The sequence below is a fragment of the Pelodiscus sinensis genome, chromosome 7 (assembly GCF_052426305.1).
Source record: "Pelodiscus sinensis isolate ZL-2025 chromosome 7, ASM5242630v1, whole genome shotgun sequence".
Classification (NCBI taxonomy): Eukaryota; Metazoa; Chordata; order Testudines; family Trionychidae; genus Pelodiscus; species Pelodiscus sinensis.
The window spans coordinates 58,970,516-58,990,779 of record NC_143058.1 but is presented as its reverse complement, the minus strand read 5'-3'; the positions used below and the strand labels follow the sequence as shown (position 1 = coordinate 58,990,779).

Here is a 20,264-nt window from a genome sequence, read left to right as displayed (position 1 = left end):
GCCCTGGTTATTCCAATAGGAAGGAGAACAGCTGTGCTAATCAGGTTCCAGCAGAGCTTGCACTCAAGAAAAGCAAGCCAAAAACAATTTCATACTGCATTTCAGAAGTTAACAGAGAAGATAACACAGACGTTAGAACCACTTAGAAAAAAGGGGGCTCAGGGAAACACAATCACTTCACTGTACTTACTTTAAAAAGACATCATAATTTAAAGGGAAATTCAGGATTCATCACCAACTACCATGCAGAGGAAAAAAATTAGGCTATTGGAGTTCTTTGAAAAATCTGAAAACATGAAAAAACAAAGGTACAATTATACCTTCTCCAGCTGAAACTTATTTAAGTTGATTAATTGTGCAGTGGAAGTAGCAAAATTGCTTTAGCAAGTGTTATTTTTCTAACTTTCTGTCATTCTTAGCCAAGCTGCTTACCACTCGTTTACTAGAATGTGATTCCATTTTGATATGTAATAATGGGTGGAGAGAAACAGCATGTCATGGATACTATGAAGATTCTCATTCTGTAGCATAATAATACCCCACAGAATAGTGAGAGCTGTTGATAACTATTGCCGCATATTTATCTAAACAAAAGCTCACTGTTGTAATTATTGTGTTGCTCCTGTTATTTACTTGACAAGGATTTGTAAATTTGCTAAAATGCCCTAAACAAATGCTTTTTTAAAAAATCTGGTGGAAATTTCTTGAAACATCAGAGTCTAATGTCTAGTTACCAGCTCATTTTCCCTAAAATTATCACTTAACCACCGAAACATTGGCTCTTGAATTTATATCATTAATATAAATCACAGATCCAAGGATTGATTTACAAAAAATCACCAAAGAAATAATCAGAGTATCCTTGGAACAGATGAAGAGTTTTGGGTAAATCCTCTAGCACTTATGATAGGATGCCATGGTTTTATCGTATATGTGCTAATTATTTCAATACATCTCTCCTTCCCCATTGAAATTGCAGTGGAGGTCTAGGTTGGCTATTAGGAAAAATTACTTTACTAGGAGGATGGCGAACCACTGGAATATGTTACCTAGGGAGGTGGTGGAATTTCCCTCTATAGAGGTTTTTAAGTCCTGGCTTGACAAAGCCCTGACTGGGATGATTTAGTTGGGATTGGTCCTGCTTTGGGCGAGGGTTTGGACTCCAACTCTTCCAACCCTATGATTCTTAAGAACAAATGAATGGTCATACTGGGTTAGGCCAGTGGTCTTTCTAGCCCAGTATCCTGTCTTACATCAATGGCCAGTGCCAGATCTTTTAGAGAGAATGAACAGAACATGGCAATTATGAAATGATCTATCTGTTCCCTATTGTAAGAGATCCCTTTGTAACTCTTCACATTTTCTTTTGCTCTTCTTGGTGCGTAGGCTTAAAAAAAAGAGATATTATCTACATTTTTTATCACATGCAGGAATAACCCCTAGTAAAGTAACCCACTATTAGTAAAGATGTTGGCGAAACACAAAATATATCAGCTAACAAGTCAGTTTATCCGGGTCTTTGTTTTTATTATATAACATTTAATTTGATCAAACATTTCAGCGTACTTATATGGCCCCCACTACCATAGTATATGAGCATTTCAGAATCTTAAAAGCTTGATCCTCAACATCCTTGTGTAGCTGTTGTGCTATTATTCTATTTTATAAATGGGAATGGAAGTAGACAGAAACTGACTTACCCAAGATCACACAAGAAATCTGTGGCACAACAGGAAGATTAATCCACATCTCTCAAGTACCAGACCAGCATAAAAGCCATCGGACCATCTTTTCTCTCCTAACAGGGAAAAAATATGATATTCTATTCCCGGCATCTCAAACTCAATTTACCTTAGGGCCAGTGCCAGTCCTCAAATCCTCCTAATGGGCGAGAGAGGCATTCCCCTCTGGCAGGTCTGTGGGATGTCTCTGTGCCTACCCCCACCATGTGTCTCCTGGCCCATGGAATCGCACACCCTGACCCTGCTTGTAGCTCCCAGGCGGCCCCCTGGTGGCCTTCAATGCCACCACCAGTAGCACAGCGGGGTTAGAGCAGCTTCTGGACCCATTTCTCTGTTGTAAGGCCCAAACAGCCTATTATGATTTGCCTGCCGAAGATGCAGCCAAGTACCCCTGGCTGAAGGAAGAAATCCCAGCCTGTTCAGGGATGCAGGCCCAGGCGGGTAAGCCATAAACTACAAGGTGCAACAGCCAGGGTGCCAGAAAGAAGAATGGAATTTCCATGTGAATCTCTTAAAACTTTGGCAACCCCAAGAGACGTGTGGTGACACAAGAGGTCCCAATCCAGGAAGACTCCTTACCCAAGCAGACCAAGATATCCTCTGAGCAGTCACCATGCCAGAAGAATGAAGTAGCAAAGATGATCAGCCAGTACCAGGAGTTATTCTCAAATAAGCCAGGCCGAATGACCAAGGCTTATCACATTACCACAAACCCTGAAATCAAGGTAACACTAATACCCTAACGAGTGCCAGGAGCAAAGAGGGAGGAAATTAGAGCCAAAGTAAAGATGTTGTTGGAGGTGGGAATCCCACAGTGAATGGTCTAGTCCAATTGTTTTGGTGCTAAGCCCAACAGCACCACTAGTTTTTGTAATGACATTAGGCAGTTAAATGAGGTATCCAAATTTGATGAACATCCCATACTCTGCACTGATGAGTTGGTGGACCACCTGAGCAATACATGTTTTCTAACTGCTCTCAGTTTAACAAAGGGTTATTGGCAGGTCCTTTTGGCCAAGGAGGCAAAAGAAAAAAATGGGTATACTGTTCCAGTATACTGTTCTCCCTTTCAGATTGCACAGGTCACCTGCCACCTTCGAATGTCTCATGAACAAGCTCCTATGCCCCTATATCAGTTATGTGGCAGCGTACCACACACTGTAATCATCTGTACACCTAACTGGGAGATTTACTGGAATCCATACACCCAACTAGGAGACTTACCTGGTGGAAGCAGTGTTGGATATCTTAAGGCAGGCTAACCAAGCCCAGGGTGCTATAGGCCAAAGCTAAATACTTTGGCTATATTGTAGTAAGGGAAGTAATTAAACCCCAAGCGAACAAGCTGTAGATCATCCAAAATCAGCCACAGCCAAACAGGAAAAAACAAGTCCAAGCATTCCTCGGTGTGGTGAAGTACTATAAACTATTAGTCCCCCATTTTGCTACCAAAGCAAATATCCCAATGGACCTGATAATATCCCAGGCTCCTGACATGGTGTAGTGGACCAGTGCAGTAAAGAAAACATTCATGGATCTACGTACAGCCCTCTGTAGTAATCCTATACTTATAGCTCCGTACATTAATAAGGAATTAATTCTGCAGACAGACGCATCTGACGTAGGAGTGGGAGCTGCCCTCTCTCAGATGGCTGGAGATGAAGAACAACCAGTCTTCTACCTCAGTAGAAAACTCCTTCAGAGAGGGAAGAAATTTGCAGTGGTTGACAAAAAGTGTCTGGCTATAAAGTGGGCTATGGAGACACTCCAGTACTACACCTACTTGGCCGACAATTTATCCTCCTGACCGACCATCCATCCTTTCAACAGATGCAGCATAATGAAGAAAACACGAGAGTGACCTGCTGGCTTCTGTCCTTGCAACCTCTCCAATTCACCATATAAAATTGGGCTGGAAGATGCCATGGTAATGTGTCCTTTAAATCAGCTTCTGTACCTAATGACTGGAAGATAGCTAATTTGGCACCAATATTTAAAAAAGGGCTCTACAGGTGATCCTGGCAATTACAGACAGGTCAGTCTAATGTCAGCACTGGGCAAATTAGTTGAAACCATAGTAAAGAATAGAATTGTCAGACACATAGATTAACATAATTTGTTGGAGGAAGTCAACATGGTTTCTGTAAAGGGAAATCATGCCTTACTAATCTACTAGAGTTCTTTGAGGGGGTCAACAAACATGTGGACAAGGGGGATACAGTGGATATAATGTACATAGATTTCCAGAAAGCTTTTGATGAGGTCCCTCAGCAAAGGCTCTTAAGTAAGGTAAATTGTCTTGAGATAAGAGGAAAGGTCCTCTCATGGATTGATAACTGGTTAAAAGTCAGGAAACAAGGATAAGAATAAATGGTCAGTTTTCAGAATGGAGAGAGGTAACTAGTGGAGTCCCCCAAGGGTCTGTACTAGGACCAATCCTATTCAACCTATTTATAAATGATCTGGAGAAAGGGGTAAAAGTGAGGTGGCAAAATATGCAGATGATATTAAACTACTCAAGATAGTTAAGACCAAAGCAGACTGTAAAGACCTTCAAAAGGATCTCACAAAATTAGATGACTGAGCAATAAAATGGCAGATGTAATTCAATGTTGATAAATGTAAAATAATGCATATTGGAAAAAATATTCCCAACTATAACTACAAAATGATGGGGACTAAATTAGCTATTGCCACTCAAGAAAGAGATCTTGAAGTCACTGTGAGTAGTTATCTGAAGACATCCTCTCAATGGTGTAGGTGGAGCTTGGTCCTGCCTTGAGGGCGGGGGGCTGGACTCGATGACCTCTTGAGGTCCCTTCCAGTCCTATTATTCTATGATTCTATGTGCAACAGCAGTGAAAAAAGCAAACAGAATGTTAGGAATTATTAAAAAGGGATAGAGAATGAGACAGAGACTATCTTATTGCCTCTCTATAAAACCACGGTATGCACACATCTAGATTACTGTGTACAGATTTCGCCTCATCTCAAAAAAGATGTATTGGCATTAGAAAAGGTTCAGAAGAGGTAAACAAAAATTATTAGGGGTTTGGAATGGGTCCGATATGAAGAGAGATTAAAAAGACTGGGACTTTTCATCTTAGAAAAGGGAGTATATCATACAGATCTATAAAAATCATGATTGGTGTGGAAAAAGTGAATAAGGAAAAGCTATTTATTTGTTCCCTTTACATAAGAACTATGGGTCAGCAAGTGAAATTAATAGGTAGCAGATTAAAAGAAACAAAAAGAAGTTTTTCTTCATGCAGCGCACAGTCAACCTGTGGAACTCCCTGCCAGAGCATGTTGAAGACCAGGACTTTAACAGGGTTCAAAAAAACCCCCAACAACCTAAATAAATTCATAGAGGCTAGGTCTATCAATGGCTATTAGCCAGGGTGATTAAGAATGGTGTCTCTAGTTTCAAAGGATGACAGGAGAGGGATCACGTGATGATTATCTCCCTCTGGGGCATCTGGCATTGGCCACTTTTGGAAGACAGGATTCTGGGCTAGATGGACCGATGGGCTATGTCTACATTGTCATGATCTTGCACAAATACTCTTTAACGCAAGAGTTTTTACGTTAAAAGTATTTGCGTAAGAGAGCATCTACACTGGCATGTGCTTTTGCACAAGAGATTGTGCTTTTGCACAAGAGCATCTGTGCCAGTGTAGACGCTCTCTTGCGCAAGAAAGCTCTGATGGCCATTTTAGCCATCGGGCTTTCTTGCACAATAAATTCATGTTGCCTGTCTACACTGGCCTCTTGCGCAAGAACAGTTGCACAAGAGGGCTTATTCCTGAGTGGGAGCATCACAGTTCTTGCGCATGAAGCATTGATTTCTCACATTAGAACGTCAGTGTTCTTGCGCAAGAACTCCCCACCAATGTAGACAGTGACTGCTTTTGAGCAAAATCATGCCAATGTAGACAGAGCCTTGGTCTGATTCAGTATGGCCTTTCTTATGTATGGTCTGTCATGAGTACATTGCATGATGTCTCATGTTGCCAACCCATGGTGTTGAGGGAAATGTGACAGGGTCAGGCCAGAAAGGTTCTAATCTAGAGAGTGGTAGAAGGACAGTATATTAACCCTAGACTGAGTAAGTCTCTGTATGCAGAGTGAACTAACAAGAGCTAATCCAGAACCAGAAGGAACCTTCTAGAATCAATCAGGCTAGTTGGGGCACCTGGAAACAATTGGCAGGTTTCCAGAGTCAACTGGGCAGGACTAATCAGAGCATCTGGGGTCAATTAAGAACTAGTTAAGACTGGTTAAAAAGAGCTCCTCTGCAGTTTGTTGGAAGCTCATGAGGAGTTTGGAGGATGGAAGGAGCCCAAGATGAGAGTGAGAGATGTCTGAGTGAAAGCTGGTGATCTGCAAGTAAGGCAGAGTGCCATGGAGGAGCAGGATAGGTTAGCTTAGGTACCAAAGGAAAGATACTGGGAGGGGTTATTTGGGGAAGTAGCTGCCAGACTGGGAGCAGAAGAAACCTATGGCTACGTCTACACTGCTGGTTTTGCTGGCAGTGAGTATGCAAATGAGGTGAGGATTAGCATCTCACCATGCCTCATTTGAATAATTTATGCATGCCATTTTTGTGGGGGGAGTCCACACTACTTCCCCCCCTGCAAAAATGATGTGCATAAATTATGCAAATGAGGCACAGTGATATGCTAATCTGCACCTCATTTGCATACTCATTACCAGCAGTGTAGACTAAGCCTATCTATTGCTGTTCCCCTAGCATCCCTGCTCCGGAACCTGGATTTCTACCAAACCCTCCCCACACTACCTGAGAGTCTGCCCCAAAAAGAGGAGACCAGGACTGTGCAGGGGTTTGGGGCTTAGTAGGCTGCAATCCTTGCCTCTAGTAAAGGGCAAGAGACTGTGTGGAGGGCCACAGCGAGCTTCTGAGGGAAACACTGTCCACCAGAAACAAAGGACCCACAGGGCACAGTTGGAGTATTGCCATAGCATCTGAACATCTTGCCAAAGAGTACATAAACCACAAAGGGTACTTCTTGATTGTGTTGCAGGCACTGGTGGATCACAAGGGCCATTTCATAGTCATCAACATGAGATGGTCCAAAAAGGTGCATGATGTGTGTATCCTTAGGAACTCCAGTCTCTTCAGAAAGCTGTAAAATAGAACTTTCTTCCCAGACTAGAAAATTACCATTGGAGACATTGAAATGCCAATACAAAATACAGGACTATGTAGCACTTTAAAGACTAACAAGATGGTTTATTAGATGATGAGCTTTCGTGGGCCAGACCCACTTCCTCAGATCAAATAGTGGAAGAAAATAGTCACAGCCATATATACCAAAGGATACAATTTAAAAAAATGAACACATATGAAAAGGACAAATCACATTTCAGAACAGAAGAGGGATGCGGGGGGGGGGGGGGGGGGAAGAAGGAAGGTGAATGCCAGTGCGTTAATGATATTAGAGGTGGGGAAGGGTAGATGTCTGTGAGTTAATAGTATTAGAGGTGATAATTGGGGAAGCTATCTTTGTAATGGGTAAGATAGCTGGAGTCTTTGTTAAGTCCCCTGCGGAGAGTGTCAAATTTTAGCATGAATGCCAGTTCAGAGGATTCCCTTTCAAGTGCAGATTCGAATGTCTTCTGAAGTAGGATGCAGGTTAGCAGGTCATTGAGACAGTGTCCTTTCTGGTTGAAATGACAAGCAACTGTTTTTTCGTTGTGATCCTGTCTAATATCTGTTTTGTGGGCATTGATTCTTTGGCGAAGTGTCTGAGATGTTTGTCCAATGTACATAGCAGACGGACACTTCCGGCACATGATAGCATAGATTATATTTCTGGAGGCGCAGGAATATGTATTCTTGATCTTATAACTCACTTGGTTAGGTCCAATAATGGTGTCATCAGAGTGAATATGTGGACAAAGCTGGCAGCGGGGTTTGTTGCAAGGGAAAGTACCAGGGTTGGTATTAGTGTGGTATGTCCTGTGGTTGTTGGTAAGAATCATCTTGAGGTTAGGTGGTTGTCTATAGGAGACTATGGGTCTGTCTCCCAGAGCTTCTTGGAGTTTAGTGTCCTGTTCCAGTATAGGTTGTAATCTATTGATAATGTGTTGGACAGGTTTAAGTTGGGAGCTGTAGGTGATGACAAGTGGTGTTCTATTGTTGGTTTTCTTGGGTCTGTCTTGTAGTAGATGGTTTCTAGGTATTCGTTTGGCTCTTTCAATTTGCTTTTTTATTTCTCCGGGTGGGTAGTTGAGGTTTATAAATGCTTGGCAGAGATCCTGAAGTTTCTGGTCTCTGTCTGTGGGATTAGAGCAGATGCGGTTGTATCGAAGGGCTTGGCTATAGATGATGGATCGTATGGTGTGTGCTGGATGGGAGCTGGAAGCATGTAGGTAACTGTATGAGTCAGTGGGTTTTCTGTAGAGGGTGGTGTCTAATTTTCCATTGTTGATTTGTACTGTGGTGTCCAGGAAATGGATCTCTCGTGTGGAATGGTCCAGGCTGAGGTTAATGGTGGGGTGTAGGTTGTTGAAATCTCTGTGGAATGTCTCCAGTGTTTCTTGGCCATGCGTCCAGATCATAAAGATGTCATCGATGTAGCGTAAGTAGAGAAGGGGTAAAAGGGGACGGGAGTTGAGGAAACGTTGTTCTAGGTCAGCCATAAAGATATTAGCATATTGAAATGCCAATAGTGATCCTTGGGAGACCCAGCCTACCCCTTGCTCCCATGGCTCATGAAGCCATACATGGGCAGTCTAGACCCCAGTAAGGAGCATTTCAATTACAAGCTGAGCAAGTGCAGAATGATGGTAGAATGTGCTTTTGGACCTGTAAAGGGAAGGTTTTGCAGTTTATTGACTAGGTTAGAGCTCAGCAAAAGCAACATTCCCACTGTTGTAGCAGTCTGCTGTGTGCTCCATGGAATCTGTGAAAGTGAGGGGGAAATGTTATGTCAGGGGGAGTGTGTGGAGGGTAGGGGGTTCTCAAGGCAGATCACCTAGCCAGTACTTATGAGCAGCCAGACAACAAGGCAATAAGGAGTGCACATCGAAGAGCACTGCAAATCAGAGAGGCTTTGAAAAACAGCTTTGTGAATGGCCAGACAGCAATATGACAGTCATGCATGTTGCTCTTGATGAGGTGCCCCCTCCATTAAGTGAACTTCCCTGTAAACTACCCCTTCCCCACAACACAAGCAATAAAGATACTGATGTTGAGAAAACATGCATTTTTATGTAGGGAACACAAGAAAGCAAAGACAGAAAAGGGGTTCAGGGTGGGAAACAAGGGGAAATGATGTATTACAACCCCCTGTTCAGCAATCGTGTGAGAATGACAGCCTTTTGTTCCCGGAGACACCCCTCAGAGTTGAATCGAAGGCCATCTTTGATTCCTTGCTGCACCCTCCCGCATTCTAGGACGCCTGGGAGAAGAGGCTATAGAACTTGGTGAGGAGGGAATTTGGTTCAGTATGGGCCGGAGGGGGTCTCTGTCCATCTGACTCTCCTGTGACTCCACCAGGCGCATCAGCAGCTGCCCCAGGAATCTCAAGATGTCCTCCTGTATCTTCAGTTCATGTTCCCTATATGCTGTCCTCCAGTATTATTCTCTTCCATGCATTTAATTGTGCTTTATCTGCATGGGCGGATTGCATTTGCTCATTGAACATGTTACCCTGATTACGTTTTCGCCTTCGCATCTCCTGCTAGCCAAACAACTGGAGGAGCTGGGGGAGTGGGAACAGGCTCACTGTTGCACCCGCTGTAATGAAAAAAAATGAAAGGCAGATTTTACTGGAGATACAGAACCTACAATCTTAGCATAAGAGCATGTCTCACCAAGACAATAGGCATGTGCTATGTACAAGACCAAAGTTATGCTTTTAAGCGCCCACCATGAAGCAGGTTCATCACAGATCTTAAGAGAGCATCTGGATTCAGTTTGGTGGCAGGCATGGTAAGGAATAGGCCTGGGCTCACTCTTTTGCTTCTGCTTTGAAAGCACATGCAACACAGTGCCTGTAAATTGCAGCTAGGCAAGCATCTGCATTTGCAAAAGGGGGGCTGTTATGATTCCCCCCATGCTTTATCAAAAGTGGCTCACGAACATAAACATGCACAACTTGGAGAAGCTTTCCACAAAATACCTCGTTACCTATCAATTTTAATGTTACAATTTACAGAATCCGTATATCCTATTTTGGTGCATGTATCATTTTCAGGGCTCGACAATGTAATCTACTTGCCCGTGGCGAGTAGATTACAATCCGGAAGAGCCAGCGCAGAGCGATCTGTGTATGCGCAGAGCACAGAACCGCACAGCTGGAGAGCGGGTCTCGCAACCGCTTGGCGAGCCCTGATCATTTTTATATGTGAAGTTAGAAATATGAAGTATGAAAGGATATATAGTTTTAAATGTACTAATGAGAGCCATTACAGGCGCCGCCCCCTAAAGCCTTAACAAATTGATGATCAACTTAACTTGTAAACAGCCGTATTTGTACTGTACGTCCAAAGGTGATTGGACTAATAAGACATGTGACCATACCACCTGGTATTGGGATTCCATTTTAACCCTGGTAGTTTTCCAGCGAAGGGGGAGCTGCAGAAAAAATGGTTCCTGCCTGGGGAAAATAATATTTAAGCAATGGGAAGCTATCAGTCCTTTGTATTCAGCTGGCCTGGAAAAACCTGAAAGAATATAAAGGGCTGGGGACCCATGTCATGGTAAAAGAGGTGTAATTAACCTGAAGATAATGCCTGATATAAGAACAGCTCTTTAGGGTAAGAATCTGCTTGCAATACGTTTTTTAGTGATTTAGAACCAGCTTATGTTTTATTTTCATTTTAACTTAGTAATCTGTTTTCACTTTCAACCACGTATTTACAGTTATTTACAAACAGTACAATTTAAGTGTAAATAATTGTTACCTGGGGGAATGACCAGTATGCATCTCTCGCTTTCCTTGATAAAGAGGGCAAACCGCCTCATGAACTCTCACTATGTAAAACATTTACACAAAGAAAGACATCTTTATTTGTAGCTTCGATCCCTTTTGGGGGTTGGTTTCCTAGGGTGCTGTGCCTTAGAACTGCATCCTCACAGAGCTGAAGTAGTTCAGTGTCTGCACTGCTCTACTAGTGTGGGGGCAGTTACCCCAACTCTGTGCCTTGTTTGGGGGAGACCAAGAGGGTCTGGCCCAGTAGACAGGGTGGTGAGGAGCCCAAAGAGCAAGAAGGCAGGTGTCAGTGCATGATCAGCATACCAGAGAACAATCCTAAGAGATCTTTTATGACTGCACCCTATCATAGGGGTCACAGTGACATGGGAGCAGGGCTGAGGCTCATGCAGTGACCGTGTGTATGGCGCCTCTTGCTCCCCACTTGCTGGGAGAACTCAACTTTCTCTTCTCACAAAGCTTAAACAATGCTTTGCTGGGAAAGGTCAAATGGAGGTGTTCTGCCTCAGTGGCAGTGTTCCCTCTAAGCTGTGCAACAGCCCAGCTTCACAGGTGATTAATCAGCCCTGCCCAGTCAGTTAGCTCCATGCAATGAGCCCTGAGCCTTTGACTGGGCACGGCTGATTAATCACCTGTGAAGTTGTGCTACTGCACAGCTTGGCAGGAACACTACTTAGTAGTACCAATTACATAGGTTCCCTACTTCATTTAGGTTGCTTTGCATGATATCAGCCATCTCCAAATCAGCCAGACTGTTAGGGAGCGAAAACTGACTAAATGTTGCCAGAAATCTGGATCTTATGTTGCAATGATGCCAGACTAGGGATGTAAAAGAGTAGTCAAATAGTCGACTACTCGCATTTCCCCCCTGCCTTGATATTGGCGGGGGGAGCAGAAGCAGAAGCCAGTGCTTGGGGGAGCTGGCTTAGAAGCTGGTTCTCCCAAGCACCATCTTCAGGGTGAGAGGCGGTGGGTGAGGGAGGCAGAGGCGCAGCAGGGGACCTGGCCTGAGCTGGCTCTTACTACATTTAAAAGGCAGAGCTGCAGCAGAGGTAGCAAATGCCCCCTCCTTATCGACTAATTGAGTAGTTAATGGAAATGCCAGCAACTACTCGATTAGCTGCTTATCTGCAATTTCACATCCCTATGCCAGACCACTTACTGCTGGGTTGGCATGGAAAGGGGTAGTATCAAGGAGAATGAAATAAGGCAGGCCTCTCCAAAAACCTTGTGGAAAGGATAAAAGAGTACTACTGAGAGCTTTATGAAGACGTGCAAGGAGGATTCCTGCTCTGTCTCCAGACAAGTTAACAAACAGTTCCATGCACCCCTACTGTGTAGGCAGCATGGCTGCCATAGACCATGCCCAACTGCCTTAACCCACTTATGGCATGATTAAAAATGTGAACTCACCAGAAGTGCCATCCCTGCCATCAGGGCCTGGCAGCAATATGTCCTGGGGGCAAGGCACTGTCTTCAAAGTTATAAAAGGGTTGTCAGTGATGTTGGAAGTGCCACTCGCCTGCTGACCATTCTGCTCCTTTTCCTCATCCACAATGTCCTCCCTGCTGTTGCCTAAGGCTGCACGAAGAGTCTCTCGGGAGAAATCCACACACTGGGTGGGGACACTGGTTGGGTCCCCCCCTAAAATCCCATGCAGACGCTCATAGAAGCGGCATGTTTGCAGCGATGATCCAGAATGTTCGTTTGCCTTCTTTGTCTTCTGGTACACTTTCCTGGGCTTCTTTATTTTCACACAGCATGCTGGCGTATTCTTTTTCCATCATGCCCTTTGTGATCATGGCAAAGATATAAGTGTTTCTTTTACTACTTTATAGTTCTCCCTGAACAGATTCTTCACAGCAATGAGGTTCAGGATCTCTTCAATGCTTCATATTGGAGCTTATTTGCAACCCTGGGCATTCATGGCCAGGTGTGCTGATGAGGGGTGCTGCCAGCTCTGAGTGTCTGCTCGCCACACTGGCCAAACAGAAAATGAAATTCAAACTTTCCTGGGCTTTTTTCCCGTGCACCTGGAGAGCAGCAGAGTTGAAAGTACTGTCCAGAGAGATCACAGTGGGGCACTGTGGGACATCTCCCAGAGGCCAGGAACATAGTTTCACTGCTCTAAAATCAACCGTGCAAGGTCTAATTGCCCTATCTTCTCTGATCCCTTTCTCTTCTTGCTTACCCTTATAACCAGTAAAAAATGAGAAAACATAGCTACTTTTAAAAGTGATGGGGCCCTGGCCCGTTTTCTCCCAGGATCCAGTGCTCTCTTTTCAAATCTCTGGGTTTCTTTTGTTTTGTTATCATGACTTTGATGTTCTTAAGCTTCCTCTGAGTCTATGGATGGTGCATGAGTGGAAAGCAAATGGATTAGCTGACTTCTTTCAGGCTTCACACACAAAGGGATTGAAGTGAGGAGAAAGTGACATCCCTATCCAAATGGATGCCTCTGGGAAACCCAATACCAGTAACGACTTCGAGGCTACGTCTACACTGGCATGATTTTGTGCAAGAACTCTTTTGAGGACGAGTTCTTGTGCAAAAACTCTTCCAGAAGAAAGCGTTTACACTGGCATGTGCCTTTGCGCAAGAGATGTGCTTTTGCAAGAGCAGCCATGCCAGTGTAGACGTTCTTTTGCGCAAGAAAGCTCTGATGGCCCTTTTAACCATCAGGCTTTCTTGCGCAAGAAATTCATGTTGCCTGTCTACACTGGCCTCTTGCGCAAGAACAGTTGCGCAAGAGGGCTTATTCCTGAGTGGGAGCATCATAGTTCCTGCGCAAGAAGCACTGATTTCACACATTAGAACATCAGTGTTCTTGCGCAAGAACTCGCAGCCAGTGTAGACAGGCAGCAAGTTTTTGTGCAAAAGCGGGAGCTTTTGCGCAAGATCGCACCAGTGTAGACACAGTGTGAATGTGTAAAGTCCATTGTAAATCATTGCCACTAACAGGCTGCTCATTGATTATTCTGAATGTCTTAAACAGTTGTTTAGTTTTATAAATAAAGACCAAAACTGCAAGGAGGTAAGGGGTTGTGGACGGAGAAGCTGTGGGGCACGGAGGACCTGCAGAGCAGGGAGGTCCAACTGCAGTCCCGGGGGTAGGTGAGATGCACAGGCTGCACCAAGGAGAGAGCATATATGGAACTTTCATTTTCTCTTAGACTCAGCTAAATAAGCAGTGACTGCTGCAACTGAAATCTGGAGGAAGGATTGTTTTAACCATAAAGCCCTGCAGGGGAATTCTGGGTTTTAGGGCTAGTTCCCTTGCAGATTTCCTTTGGGACTTGAGGCAAGTCACTTGGGCTATGTCTAGATGGCAAGCTTCTTTCGAAAGAGCCTCTTTCGAAAGAGCACGTCTAGACTGCATGCGGAATTTCAAAAAAGCAAGCCGCTTTTTCAAAAGAAAGCACCCAGTGAGTCTGGATGCTTTCTTTCTAAAAAGCCTGTTTGCTGTCAAGAACACCTTCTTTCGAAAGAGCACTTTCAAAAGAAGGCGTTCTTCCTCGTGGAATTAGGTTTACCACCGTCGAAAGAAAAGCCGCGTTCTTTCGATTTAATTTCGAAAGAACGCGGCTGCAGTCTAGACGCAGGTGAAGTTTTTTTCGAAAAAGGCTACTTTTTTCGAAAAAACCCCTGAGTCTGGACACAGCCTTGGGCCCTGACTCTCAGAGCTGAGTTCCCACCCCCACCGCTCCTGCTACTTTAGCTCACGTGGTGGCTATTTGCCACCTCTGGAAGGCAGGGCCCGTGCTCTGAGTGACTGTATGGGGGGGGGGGGCGCTCTGCAAATGCGGCCGTGCAGACACCCCCCCCCCCTCAGCCTCCGGGGCCACAGAGGGCAGGCGGCGTGGGGGAGGGGCAGGGCTACACTCGGGGCTGCGGGGGGGGGGGGGTGCCGGTCCCGGCTGGGGGATGGGCCTGGCCACGGGAGCCCGCAAAGCTCCACGCGCGGCTACGTCGGGCACCGCGAAACGGGGGGGGGGGGGGGGGGGGGGAAGAGTGGTCCCCGGAGAGCGACGTGAGGGGAACGGCCCCGCCCCTGGCTCCTCGCCCACGTTTTAACGGCCTGGCAGGGCCACGCCCCCTCCCCGTCCCGCCGGCAGCTCCGGGGACGCCCGAGGCTCCTCCCCCGCCGCTCCCGCCTTCGCCGCTCACCTCAGCGCGGCGCGGCCGGGCGGGAGCAAACACCGGGGGAGGGGCCGGTCCGCCCTTGCCTCGCTGTCTCCGTCACCTCCGCCCGGCCACTGCCTCAAGCTTTGAGCCCCGCCCCTCGTCCGGGCCCGAGGCGGGGGAGCGGGACTACAAGCCCCAGGCTGCCGCGCGGCCTCAAGTGCGGGCTGGGACTCGTCGTCTCCCAGGCGAGCCGTGCCCCGTTGCATGCCGGGATATGTAGTCCCCGGGCCGCCCGCGGAGTCGCGCTCTTATGACGCAGAGGGGCGGTGCTCGCTTCTTCCTCGCCCGCGAGGCGCGACGCCTGATCGCCGGAGCCGCAGCGGCCGGAAGGGCCGGCATGGAGGGAACGCGGCCCCGCAGCGGGTAAGAGCGGCCCCCTCACTTGCACCCGGCGTGGCGGTTTAACCGCCCTTCGCCGTCCCCCCACCCCTCGTAGCGCGCGCACTCCCCTAGCCATAGTCCGTTGCCTCGAGACCCGGCTCAATACCGGCTGGCTCAAGGGGAGTTCTCTTCCTCCCTGCGCGCCGGGACGGGGACTTCTTCCCCACATATCGGGTGGGGGAGCTGTGCTCAGTCGGAAGGGACAGTTTATAAACCTGGCCTAAGAACTACGGGTCACCAAGTGACATGGACAGGCAACAGGCTTAAAACAAACCAAAGGAGGTTTTTCTTCACACAGCGCTCAGTCAACCTGTGGAACTCCTCGCCAGATGATGACTAGGATTATAACACGGTTCAAAAAAGAGCTAGATAGATTCATGGAGGTTAGGTCCATCAATGGCTATTAGCAGCGCTCAACAAATAATGCAGTCCGCTCGCCCGGAGCGAGTAGATTGTAACCTGGAAGAGCTGGGTTCGGGCAATCTGCACATGCGCAGATCACCAGACAGCGCGGCTGGCGAGCGGGGCTCGCCGTGGTTCGGTGAGCCCTGGTTATTAGCCAGGATGGGTAGGGATGGTGTCCTAAGCCTCTGTTTCTCTGGAGGTGGGTAATGGGAGTGTTCCCTCCCTCTGGGGCATTTGGTATTGGCCACTGTCGGCAAACAGGATACTCTGCTAGATGGACCATTGGTCTGACCCAGTATGGCTGTTTTTATGTTCTTTCCATCAATTGTGGGAACCTTCACTGTGGTTTTATTATAGTAGGGCAGAAAAAATATTCTAACAATTCATTGCTTGGTAGCAAAAAATTAAATCAGAATAAACATTTGTAAATATATTTTACATATAGTTTGGATAAATTTTGTATTTTCCCTAGCAAAATTAATCAAATGGTGTTTTTTTATTTATTTGTATAAAAAGGATAATTTCCTTGTTCATGGTGTAAAAAAAAATGTCTTGTTTTCCTGAGGCAATGTAAAACTTTCATGTTTATATATTCCATGTCCTTTATGTGAAAATAGTAAATTCATTTTTTATGGTATGAGACCTCTTACACGTGACTTAAGTTAGCACCTCAGAATATTAGAACTGGCAGGACTTGCAAAAGGTGTGTCTGGGAAGGAGTAGTTGGCTTTGGGTTTTTAAACACCCTTTCCTCTGTTGAGGATTCAAGATGCAGATTGGTAAGGTATTAGCAGATAAGTATGGCTACGGTGCATTTAGAAACTCTAATTAAAGTGGCTCTCAGTCCTCCCCCACTGTGGCTATACTGTCAATGTTGAATATGTTTAGCTTTTTCTCAGTAGAATATTTTATTCTTGGTACTTGCTGAATAAAGTTAATCAAGGGAGGTTTGTTTTATTGTACGCTTTGTTTCAGAGAGAATACAACTGTGTAGGCTAGAGCATGAGTCTGAGTCAGAAGGTCTAGGTTTTGTTTCTCCTTTTGGTGTTGACTTACTACATGACATAGGGAAATTATTGCTTACTCTCACATACTCTCTATTTTATTGTCCTCCTTTTGTGTGTGGGGGGGAGGGGGATTTTACCATTAGTAAAAAATTAATTACAAAGGTGTTGTATTTTGGAATGTGAAAAATATTTAAAACTATTAACTCTGTAACCAATGAAAATTTTAGTCAGTTAAACAGGCTTTGCAGGCTCTCTGCGTTGCCAGCCCTGGGGGCTCCCAGCAGCCACCAAACAATTTACAGAGCATTCCAGACTAGGGATGTAATAGTATAGTTGATTAACCGATAAGCTAAAGCTTATAGGTTAATGCTATAGACTCCACGCATTTCCTCCCTGCCTTTCTCCCTTGCCAGTAAATTTTTTAGCAGGCTGGTCAGCAGCCTGGCTCAGTCCTGCCTTGCACTGGGTTCTGGACCTACCCATACTGCGGCTCTGCATTTAAAGTGTATTAGGAGTCAGGCAGCCTGGCTCAGTTCTGGCACAAGCCGGGTCCAGGAACTCAGACCCCCTCCCCCCTGGAAAGGGGTTGCCCAGGGACTATAGACTAGTCAACTAATCAATAAGAATTCATGAGGTTAATAGACTGTTCAATTAATTGATATTTAACATCCCTATTCCAGACTAGGGATGTGAAAGTGTAATCGTATGCATGGTTAACAGATGAGCCTGGGCTATCCGTTAATGTGCACAGTTACACGCAGGCTCCCAGTATGTGTGGGGAGCACCTGCCTCCTCTGCGCTGCTGCCTCTGTATCAGGAGTTGGCAGTTGGGGAGCTGCCTTAAAAGTTGGCTCCCTGCATATAGTAGCTCCAGGGAGCTGCCTGCCCCCTCATGTAACCATCTAACCACTGAAAAATGTCAGCGGTTCTATGATTACTTAAATGCATTTTACATCCCTATTCCAGACAAAGGATTACATAGTTACTAGAAGGCACAACTTAGTTTGCAATTGTCTAATGAGAAACAGAGTGAAATAGAAGCATACAGGATAAGGATGTTAAAATGCATGTATTTTTGTAAATGTGTAACTGCTTGGTCCCATGTGAAGAGAGATTGAGAAGACTTGGACTTTTCAGCTTAGAAAAGAGGACACTAAGGGGGATATGATAGAGGTCTATACAATTATGACTGGTGTGGAAAAAGTGAATAAGGAAAAGTTATTTACTTATTACCATAAGACCTTGGGGTCACCAAATGAAATTAAAAGATAGCAGGTTTTAAAACAAAAGAAAGTTTTTCTTCACACAGTGCACAGTCAACCTGTGGAACTCCTTGCCCGAGGATGTTATAAAGACCATGTCTTTAACAGGGTTCAAAAAGAACTAGATAGATTCATGGAGGTTAGGTCCATCAATGGCTATTAGCCAGGATGGGTAGGAATGGTGTCCCTAGCCTCTGTCAGAGGCTGGAAATGAATGATAGGACAGGGATCATGTGATGATTACCTGTTGTGTTCCCTCTCCCTCGGGCATCTGGTATTTATTGGCCACTTACATATTACTTATGTGGCTCCCCCGTTAGCTGATGTCTCCCCTCCCCAAGACAGAAGTAGATTGTGCCCACAAAAGCTCGTGATACCGTCTACATGTTTTGTTAGCTTTTAAGGTGCTGTTAGACTGTTCATTGTTTTGTTTTTTTAAGGTTTTTCCATATTGTCTGTGTTCCATGCCATAAGACATTACAAGTGAGATTAATGCATACAGCAGTTTACAAGCATTTCATAGATACTTAATCACTTGTATGGGTTGGGTTGTCAGTTCTTGGCTAATGACTGCAGCCTGGCCAAGAGCTGGCATCTAGCCTGCCAGCATCACAATGGGTATTAATGACTCTAGTTAAACTAATTATTATTGGAAATGGTGGCATTTGGGAGACATATACATGTGGTTATGATCTGTTCCCAGTTGCTTTACGCTCTACAGAAAACTGGTAGTTTTACATTCATTGCGAAAGATCTTGCATACACTGAGAATATAATCAGATTAGTTATTTATAGAATAACCTATTTTTCAAGAGCTCTTCTCCCTATTCTGTAACAAATTTGACTTTTATTGCGGATGCTTCTGATGTGGAGTAATTATTTTGGAATAAAAGTGATTTTATTCCCGAGTAAAGTACTCAAACATGTAGCTGTCATGGAATAGTTTATTCTACAGTATAGGGATGTAAGCAAGTATTCAAATACTCAATAATCCTAGGCATATCTCTCACCCCTTCCTCCCTCTGTATCAGATGCAGTGGGGGAGGGGGGAGAAGCAGGAGCTGGTGTTGGGGGAGGCTGGCTGGCTTAAGCCAGTTACCCCCAGCACTGTCTCTGCAGTGCTGCCTCCTCCTCTTCCCCCCTTCCGCCCATTGCTGGGGGGAGAGCAGGGGAGGCTGCCGCGAAGCAGCCACTGTTTGTGGCAGCCCAGGCTGGCCACAGGCAGAGGTGCTCCAGCAGCAGCCCTTGTCTGTGTGGGATCCCAGCTTCCCCACTGGGACCTCCCATGGACAGGTGCTGCTGGTGCTGATGTGAGCCAGGACTGAGCAGTCCTGGCTCACGCCCGGTCCAGGACCTACCCCTCTGCACCTCTGTAATTTAAACGTAGCAGCAACTGCGCTACCTGTGCACCCGGCTATTACTATATTTAAACTGCAGAGCCGCAGTGGGGGTAGCTCCTGGGCCCAACGTGAGCTGGGACTGAGGAAGCATTCCCTTATTGACTAATTGTATAGTCAATAAAAAATGTATCAACTACACGATTAGTGGATTGCTCACCTCTTAACATCTTTACTGCAATAGCTATTTTGGTCAGCTTTCCCATGTCCATGTCCTTGTGATACTTTGTTCTCATATGTTTATGGAAATGTTTTGAATATGCATAATTCAAATATGCAAAACAGGTCAAGTAACATATCGTTCAAGAGTCTATTACCCCCGAATGTGTGTTCTGTTTATGTACATGTATCATTCTTGAATGTGAAGTTAGAAATATGAAGTGTAACCCTGCTTATTAATCTAGTATTTCTAGTGAGAGCCCTTAGCAGTGCTTAAAGGACTTAAAGGTCTGGTACTTGAAGCAATGATGTATAAATGGTTTTGTTTTTCCTGTAAGCCCAAACTGTGATTGGTCCTCCAAAAATGTGACCATGCCACCTAGTGCTGGAATCCATCCTGAATTTGATATTTTTCCGTGGGGTGAGGGAGAGTTAAACAAAGGATTCCGGTTCTGGGGAAATCCTATTTAAGCAATAGGAAGCAATCAATGATTCTCTTTTGCTGGCCTTTGAAAACTTCCTTCCCACCCTAAGAAAACACACAAAAAGCTGTTGTGATCTTTTCTCTGGCCTGGATCTAATCTGACTTGAAGGATTTACCTGAGATGAGAATCTAGAACAGTGGTTCTGAATCTGCGGCTGCCTTCCAGGTGGTCCATGGCTTGAGTTCAGTTCAGCTCCCTTCCTTCTCCCTACAGCAGGGATAAGCAGAGCTAATGTCCAAATATCTGATTTTTCTCCAGTAGACAGTTTTTGCTTTCTC

The 20,264-nt window shown here is 45.3% G+C and overlaps 2 protein-coding genes across 6 annotated transcripts in view; one reads left to right on the top strand and one right to left on the bottom strand.

The window, feature by feature from the left end:
• The window catches only part of STRADB (STE20 related adaptor beta), a 31,582-nt gene extending 16,521 nt beyond the window's left edge, over window positions 1-15,061 (bottom strand). Inside the window, exons 1-3 of one of the 4 annotated variants that reach the window (XM_075933879.2) lie at window positions 14,873-15,006; window positions 1,701-1,798; window positions 191-286 (exon numbers count right to left, since the gene is read on the bottom strand). Coding sequence is in view for 2 of the 4 variants with exons in the window: in XM_089779812.1 (XP_089635938.1) it covers window positions 7,242-8,408 (1,167 nt within the window). In the remaining 2 variants the exon portion in view is untranslated. The other 3 variants (XM_089779812.1, XM_075933881.2, XM_075933883.2) reach the window with 3 other exon arrangements.
• Window positions 15,062-15,121: 60 nt separating this feature from the next.
• Window positions 15,122-20,264, top strand: part of TRAK2 (trafficking kinesin protein 2) — a 72,578-nt gene continuing 67,435 nt past the window's right edge. Inside the window, exon 1 of one of the 2 annotated variants that reach the window (XM_075933871.2) lies at window positions 15,122-15,253. The gene's annotated coding sequence lies outside the window, so the exon portion shown is untranslated. The remainder of the gene's footprint in view (window positions 15,254-20,264) is intronic. The other variant, XM_075933873.2, reaches the window with a different exon arrangement.